The sequence below is a fragment of the Tachysurus vachellii genome, chromosome 24 (genome assembly GCF_030014155.1).
Source record: "Tachysurus vachellii isolate PV-2020 chromosome 24, HZAU_Pvac_v1, whole genome shotgun sequence".
Classification (NCBI taxonomy): domain Eukaryota; kingdom Metazoa; phylum Chordata; class Actinopteri; order Siluriformes; family Bagridae; genus Tachysurus; species Tachysurus vachellii.
Window position 1 is genome coordinate 17333134 of NC_083483.1, and position 7500 is coordinate 17340633.

The 7500-nt window shown below is 42.4% G+C and overlaps 2 protein-coding genes across 7 annotated transcripts in view; both read right to left on the bottom strand.

The window, feature by feature from the left end:
- Positions 1 to 4206, bottom strand: part of LOC132839390 (ADP-ribosylation factor-binding protein GGA3-like) — a 10528-nt gene extending 6322 nt beyond the window's left edge. For 2 of the 5 annotated variants that reach the window (XM_060860335.1, XM_060860333.1), the window contains exons 1-8: positions 4031 to 4205; positions 2960 to 3044; positions 2646 to 2721; positions 2416 to 2514; positions 2149 to 2272; positions 1308 to 1408; positions 1143 to 1223; positions 826 to 945 (exon numbers count right to left, since the gene is read on the bottom strand). In XM_060860335.1, coding sequence (XP_060716318.1) covers positions 826 to 945; positions 1143 to 1223; positions 1308 to 1408; positions 2149 to 2272; positions 2416 to 2514; positions 2646 to 2721; positions 2960 to 3044; positions 4031 to 4073 — 729 coding nt within the window. In that variant the 5' untranslated portion in view covers positions 4074 to 4205. Of the gene's footprint in view, positions 1 to 825; positions 946 to 1142; positions 1224 to 1307; positions 1409 to 2148; positions 2273 to 2415; positions 2515 to 2645; positions 2722 to 2959; positions 3045 to 4030 lie in introns of all 5 variants that reach the window. The other 3 variants (XM_060860337.1, XM_060860334.1, XM_060860336.1) reach the window with 3 other exon arrangements.
- A 293-nt stretch (positions 4207 to 4499) lies between these two features.
- The window catches only part of ears2 (glutamyl-tRNA synthetase 2, mitochondrial), a 6499-nt gene continuing 3498 nt past the window's right edge, over positions 4500 to 7500 (bottom strand). Inside the window, exons 5-9 of one of the 2 annotated variants that reach the window (XM_060860884.1) lie at positions 6969 to 7077; positions 6676 to 6829; positions 5132 to 5262; positions 4908 to 5043; positions 4500 to 4791 (exon numbers count right to left, since the gene is read on the bottom strand). In XM_060860884.1, the coding sequence (XP_060716867.1) occupies positions 4711 to 4791; positions 4908 to 5043; positions 5132 to 5262; positions 6676 to 6829; positions 6969 to 7077 (611 nt within the window). In that variant the 3' untranslated portion in view covers positions 4500 to 4710. Of the gene's footprint in view, positions 4795 to 4907; positions 5044 to 5131; positions 5263 to 6675; positions 6830 to 6968; positions 7078 to 7500 lie in introns of both variants that reach the window. The other variant, XM_060860883.1, reaches the window with a different exon arrangement.

Consider the following 7500-nt stretch of genomic DNA (forward strand, 5'->3'; position numbering starts at 1 on the left):
CACTGATGTGTATTACTGCACACTGATGTTTATTACTGCACACTGATGTGTATTACTGCACACTGATGTTTATTACTGCACACTGATGTGTATTACTGCACACTGATGTTTATTACTGCACACTGATGTTTATTACTGCACACTGATCTTTATTACTGCACACTGATGTTTATTACTGCACACTGATGTTATTACTGCACACTGATGTTTATTACTGCACACTGATGTTATTACTGCACACTGATGTTTATTACTGCACACTGATGTTTATTACTGCACACTGATGTTATTACTGCACACTGATGTTTATTACTGCACACTGATGTTTATTACTGCATACTGATGTTTATTACTGCACACTGATGTTTATTACTGCACACTGATGTTTATTATTGCACACTGATGTTATTACTGCACACTGATGTTTATTACTGCACACTGATGTTTATTACTGCACACTGATGTTTATTACTGCACACTGATGTTTATTACTGCACGCTGATATTTATTACTGCACGCTGATGTTTATTACCGCACGCTGATGTTTATTACCGCACACTGATGTTTATTACCGCACACTGATGTTTATTACCGCACACTGATGTTTATTACCGCACACTGATGTTTATTACCTCACTCTGATGTTTATTACCGCACTCTGATGTTTATTACCGCACACTGATGTTTATTACTGCACACTTATGTTATTACTGCACACTGATGTTCATTACTGCACACTGATGTTTATTACTGCATACTGATGTTTATTATTATAACACACATACACACACACACACACACACACACACACACACACACACACACCTGCATTTCCTGAGTGTGCTGTTGTTGTTCGTTCAGGAGTTGTTTAAGTTGAGATGTGCACTTCTCCACTTCCTGAAGGGTCCTAACACGCCTGCTCTCTTTCTCCATCTTCTCCTGCTCCTGTTACAGGCCAGTGTTTAGAAGTCAGGCTTCACACACACATACACACGCGCGCGTGCACACACACACACGCACGCACACACACACACACGCATGCACACACACGCACGCACACGCGCACACACACACGCGCGTGCACACACACACACGCACGCACACACACACACACACACATGCGCAAACACACACACACACACCTCTTGCAGTGTGCTCTTTATCAGTGCGTTAGCCATCTGCAGGTCTTCAGGACTTCTGCTCTTCAGTAACCGTGACAACAGCTGGTTAAATGTTACGGCGTGTGAGTAATCAGATCATACGACTGAGCGACAGAAAATCAGAGTTTTGAAGTTCTCAACTCTTACCTTTGATTTGTCTTCGTTATCAAACACAGACACTCCCTGTCGTGGAGAAGGAGGAGGTATTCCCACAGTGTCAGGAAGGTTTGGGTCTTTCTTCACTATTCCTTTAAAGAATAATACAATGTTCTTTCGGTTCTTTAGAGAGTTGATCTTAACACTAAACCTCATCATTACCATTCGAATAGAACAAGAGCAGTCTGGTGCGTTACCTTTGGCCTCAATTTACTTTCAGTGAAATGTTGTAGAGGGTTGTGTGAGGCTGTCACAACCTCACAATCACTATCACAACCTCACAATCACTCTCACAACCTCACAATCACTGTCACAACCTCACAATCACTGTCACAACCTCACAATCACTCTCACAACCTTACAATCACTCTCACAACCTCACAATCACTATCACAACCGCACAATCACTGTCACAACCTCACAATCAGTCACAACCTCACAATCACTCTCACAACCTCACAATCACTGTCACAACCTCACAATCACTCTCACAACCTCACAATCACTCTCACAACCTCAAAATCACTCTCACAACCTTACAATCACTGTCACAACCTCACAATCACTATCACAACCGCACAATCACTGTCACAACCTCACAATCACTGTCACAACCTCACAATCACTATCACAACCTCACAATCACTATCACAACCTCACAATCACTATCACAACCGCACAATCACTGTCACAACCTCACAATCACTATCACAACCGCACAATCACTGTCACAACCTCACAATCACTGTCACAACCTCACAATCACTCTCACAACCTCAAAATCACTCTCACAACCTCACAATCACGCTCACAACCTCATGATGACTCTCACCTTGTTTCTTTAACATGATGTATGCTTCCTGAACCTTCGGCTCATCCTTTAACCACTGAGTCCAGCTGTACATAGCCTCAATCACCCTCTGTTTCACCTGCTCTGGGCTCAACACACCCAGATACTACACACACACACACACACACACACACACACAGCTAATCTGATGATGACATTGTGACTGCTAAAAACATGTAATTAGATATTGGTTGTTTGGAGGGTAGTTACACTGTGTGTGTGTGTAAGTGTGTTTGTGTGTTTCAGTACCTTTGGAGAGAGAACTTTAATGAGTTCATTCAGGAACCTGAACTTCACTACTTCAGTGTGAAAACGTTTCCCACAATTATTCATACACACCTCTAATAACTGCAGAAAAAATCACACACACACAATAACACTCTAAGACGTGTAAGATCAGCGGGTTTACAGTGGGTGTGTTAAAGACAAAAGTGTGTGTGTGTGTGTGTGTGTGCAGTGAATTGTGGGTAATGCTGTACAGTGAGAGCCTGAAGAGCTTCCTTCTCCTGAGGAGACTGGATCTTATGAGCCAAGAGCCGTGTTGCAATCTGGGGACTGTACACGCACACACACACACAAACACACACACACACAAACACAAACACACACACACACACACCTGTTATAAATGTAACACGGGTGTTACATTGTGCGTATTGTGTTACGGTTATGTGCTTCATTTAAAATCTGTGCAGTGCTGAGAGATTCTTATGGTTGAGAAAGTGTATGTTCAAATATTAGTAACTCTGTTTGTGTGTGTGTGTAGGTGTGTGTGTAGATGTGTGTGTCTCACCCATCAGGATGTGCATTAACATGTTGGTAGAACTCCTGAATGCAGTCCCATCTCTCTGACTGGTTCATAGGATCTGTAGCTTTATCTAAATTACAAAATCACACCAGTTTTTTACATTACACACACACACACACATCGACTTCATATTCTCCATCATCAATCTCTGACTACACTGTGTAAACACACACACACTTATCTGTGCATAGTATCAATGTAACGTGATGATAATCTGATGTGTGTGTATATGTATATATGTGTGTGTGTGAATATGTTTGTATATGTGTGTATATGTATGTATGTGTGTATATGTGTGTGTGTGTGTATATATGTGTGTAAATGTGTATGTGTGTGTGTGCGTGTGCGTGTATGTGTGTGTATATGTGTGTGTGTGTGTATGTGTATGTGTATGTATATGTGTGTATATGTATGTGTGTGTATGTGTGTGTATATGTATTTATATGTATGTGTGTGTGTTTGTATAGGTGTGTATGTGTGTGTATGTGTATGTATATGTATGTGTGTGTTTGTATATGTGTGTGTATATGTATGTATATGTATGTGTGTGGGTTTGTATATGTGTGTGTGTGTATGTATATGTATGGGTTTGTATATGTGTGTATATGTATGTATATGTATGTGTGTTTGTATATGTGTGTATGTGTGTGTATATGTATGTATATGTGTGTGTATATGTGTGTGTATGTGTGTGTCATAAGAGGAATTGACAGAAGTCTCAGAACACGTGACCACATGCTTCCTGTTTTTAATATTCAATATTCGATCGTTATATTTAATTTTGATTTATCCATGTGGTTAAAGCTCAGTTTAGTGTGTGTGTGTGTGTGTGTGTGTGTGTTTAGTTTAATTCAGCAATAGTTGTGTGCTACATCACTGTCAGGTTCCGTGTTTTATTCCACAGCTTTATGACTGTTTATGATATATATATATATATATATATATATAAATTCCGCACATATAACACACACACACACACACACACACACACACACACACACACACAGACACACACATTATTTAACACACCGATGTAAAGAGAAAATAAAAACTTACTCAGAGAAACAAGCAGACAGTCAACACTCTGCTCTTCCGCCATGTCCGAGATGTGTGTGTTTTATTATTACAATTAAATCGCAGAAAATAATATATATATATTTAAATACTAATATACAACCGTTTGTGCGCGCGCCTCATGTGACTTGGCTCGAGACCCGCTAACCGCTGAACATAGGCCACGCCCCCTTTAGTATGCTACAGCAGGGCACACACACATACACACACACATACACACACACATACACACACACATACACACACACATACACACACACATACATACACACACACATACACACACACACATACACACACACACACATACACACACACACATACACACACACATACACACACACATACACACACACATACACACACACACACATACACACACACATACACACACACACACACACACACACATACACACACACATACACACACACACACGTCAACAACAGTCTGATATTGTTAAAAATTTTATTGTACAAAATTTTATTTTGTACAAAACAAAGAAAAATGCAGCTTTAATCAGAACAGTACTAAAGAATCTTTAAATAATCTGAGTTGTGGAGTTTCCCCAAATGCTGGGTTCTAGAGTTCTCCAAAACAAACAGTCAGGGTTGTCAGGGTTCTAGAGTTCAGGGTTCTAGAGTTCTCCAGAATAAGTCAGGTTATGCTTCTAAAATGTTTTGTAGACGACAGCAAACTTCATCCTGACCGAGAGACACCATGATCTCACCCACACTGGGTCCCTGCTGAAGAGAGAGAGACTTTAATTCACTACATCACTGAATCCCTCACATCAACTAAGGCGTGTGTGTGTGTGTGTGTGTGTGTGTGTGTGTGTGTGTGTGTGTGTGTGTGCTACCTGTTGTCCAGTCAGAGTGAATCTCAGTAGCTTCATTACTGAACTGTATTTGGTTTTCTGTAGTATTTTGCCGATGAGTTTCAGTTCAGCTGTGAGGAACTCAGGAGTGTATTCACCATTACATCCTTTAATTACCCTAAAACACACACACACACACTCACTCACAGAAGTGTATTCATTATTAAAGTCTCTAACACACAATTAGTAAGTAGGTGGAGTCTCACAGCATGATGCGATTGATAATTTCACGTGATTCAGAGCTCATTTCCTCCAGTTGTTGCCAAGATACAGAGGGGCGGAGCCACAGGTATGAGTACGAAGGTGAGAGCAGGTCTCTCACTGATGAGATATGACGCTACAGACACACACATAACACATGTTTATCTATAATACACAGTTTTCCAGCAGAGATAAGAGTAGGTTTCTCTGTGTGTGTGTGTGTGTGTGTGACTGATTACATTGTGTGTGTGTGTGTGTGTGTGTGTGTGTGTGTGACTGACTACATTGTGTGTGTGCGTGTGTGTGACTGATTACATTGTGTGTGTGTGTGTGTGTGTGACTGACTACATTGTGTGTGTGCGTGTGTGTGACTGATTACATTGTGTGTGTGTGTGTGTGTGTGACTGACTACATTGTGTGTGTGCGTGTGTGTGTGACTGATTACATTGTGTGTGTGTGTGTGTGTGACTGACTACATTGTGTGTGTGTGTGTGTGACTGATTACATTGTGTGTGTGTGTGTGTGTGTGACTGATTACATTGTGTGTGTGTGTGTGTGTGTGTGTGTGACTGACTACATTGTGTGTGTGTGTGTGTGTGTGTGACTGACTACATTGTGTGTGTGTGTGTGTGTGTGACTGACTACATTGTGTGTGTGTGTGTGACTGACTACATTGTGTGTGTGTGTGTGTGACTGACTACATTGTGTGTGTGTGTGTGACTGACTACATTGTGTGTGTGTGTGTGTGTGTGTGTGTGTGACTGACTACATTGTGTGTGTGTGTGTGTGTGACTGACTACATTGTGTGTGTGTGTGTGTGTGTGTGTGTGACTGACTACATTGTGTGTGTGTGTGTGACTGACTACATTGTGTGTGTGTGTGTGTGTGTGACTGACTACATTGTGTGTGTGTGTGTGACTGACTACATTGTGTGTGTGTGTGTGACTGACTACATTGTGTGTGTGTGTGTGTGTGTGTGACTGACTACAATGTGTGTGTGTGTGACTGACTACATTGTGTGTGTGTGTGTGTGACTGACTACATTGTGTGTGTGTGTGTGACTGACTACATTGTGTGTGTGTGTGTGACTGACTACATTGTGTGTGTGTGTGTGTGTGACTGACTACATTGTGTGTGTGTGTGTGTGTGTGTGACTGACTACATTGTGTGTGTGTGTGTGTGACTGACTACATTGTGTGTGTGTGTGTGTGTGTGTGACTGACTACATTGTGTGTGTGTGTGTGACTGACTACATTGTGTGTGTGTGTGTGTGACTGACTACATTGTGTGTGTGTGTGTGTGTGTGTGTGTGACTGACTACATTGTGTGTGTGTGTGTGTGTGTGTGACTGACTACAATGTGTGTGTGTGACTGACTACATTGTGTGTGTGTGTGTGTGACTGACTACATTGTGTGTGTGTGTGTGACTGACTACATTGTGTGTGTGTGTGTGACTGACTACATTGTGTGTGTGTGTGTGTGTGACTGACTACATTGTGTGTGTGTGTGTGTGTGTGTGTGACTGACTACATTGTGTGTGTGTGTGTACCTTCCTCATGTGTAGTACTCTGAGGATGAAACTGTGATCCAGAACTGTCTGTTTCTGTATCTGATCACTGTAAGTGAGAGTGAGGAGATTCTTCACTTCGTCCACCAGGAGGCGACACTGAAGCTCGTCCTCAATACGCTGCTGCAGGTGAACCCTAATCTCACATACACACACACACACACACACACACACACACACACACACACACACACACACACACACACAGACGTTCTTTAAACATAACACCTCACGCAGTGTGTGTTTGTGTGTGTGGGTAGGTGGTTGTTCCTGACCTGTTAAATTCTGGGAGTTTTTTTAGATCAAGCACAGCTGAGTGTGTCACAATTTTTGAGACATTAAATTCGTTGATCAGCTCCTTCAGATTTCGGCCAACACGATTACCTACAACACACACACACACACACACACACATACACATACACATACACACACACACACACACACACACAGCTGTCTCACTTCTTAACTCGCTGACTGGGAGAGTGAATCACTACTAACTGAACTAGTGATTACACTCCCTCCTTCACTCCCTCCCTCCCTCCCTCCCTCCTTCACTCCCTCCTTCACTCCCTCCCTCACTCCCTCCCTCACTCCCTCCTTCACTCCCTCCCTCACTCCCTCCTTCACTCCCTCCTTCACTCCCTCCCTCACTCTCTCCTTCACTCCCTCCCTCACTCTCTCCTTCACTCCCTCCCTCACTCCCTCTCTCCTTCACTCTCTCCTTCACTCCCTCCTTCACTCCCTCCCTCACTCTCTCCTTCACTCCCTCCTTCACTCCCTCCCTCACTCTCTCCTTCACTCCCT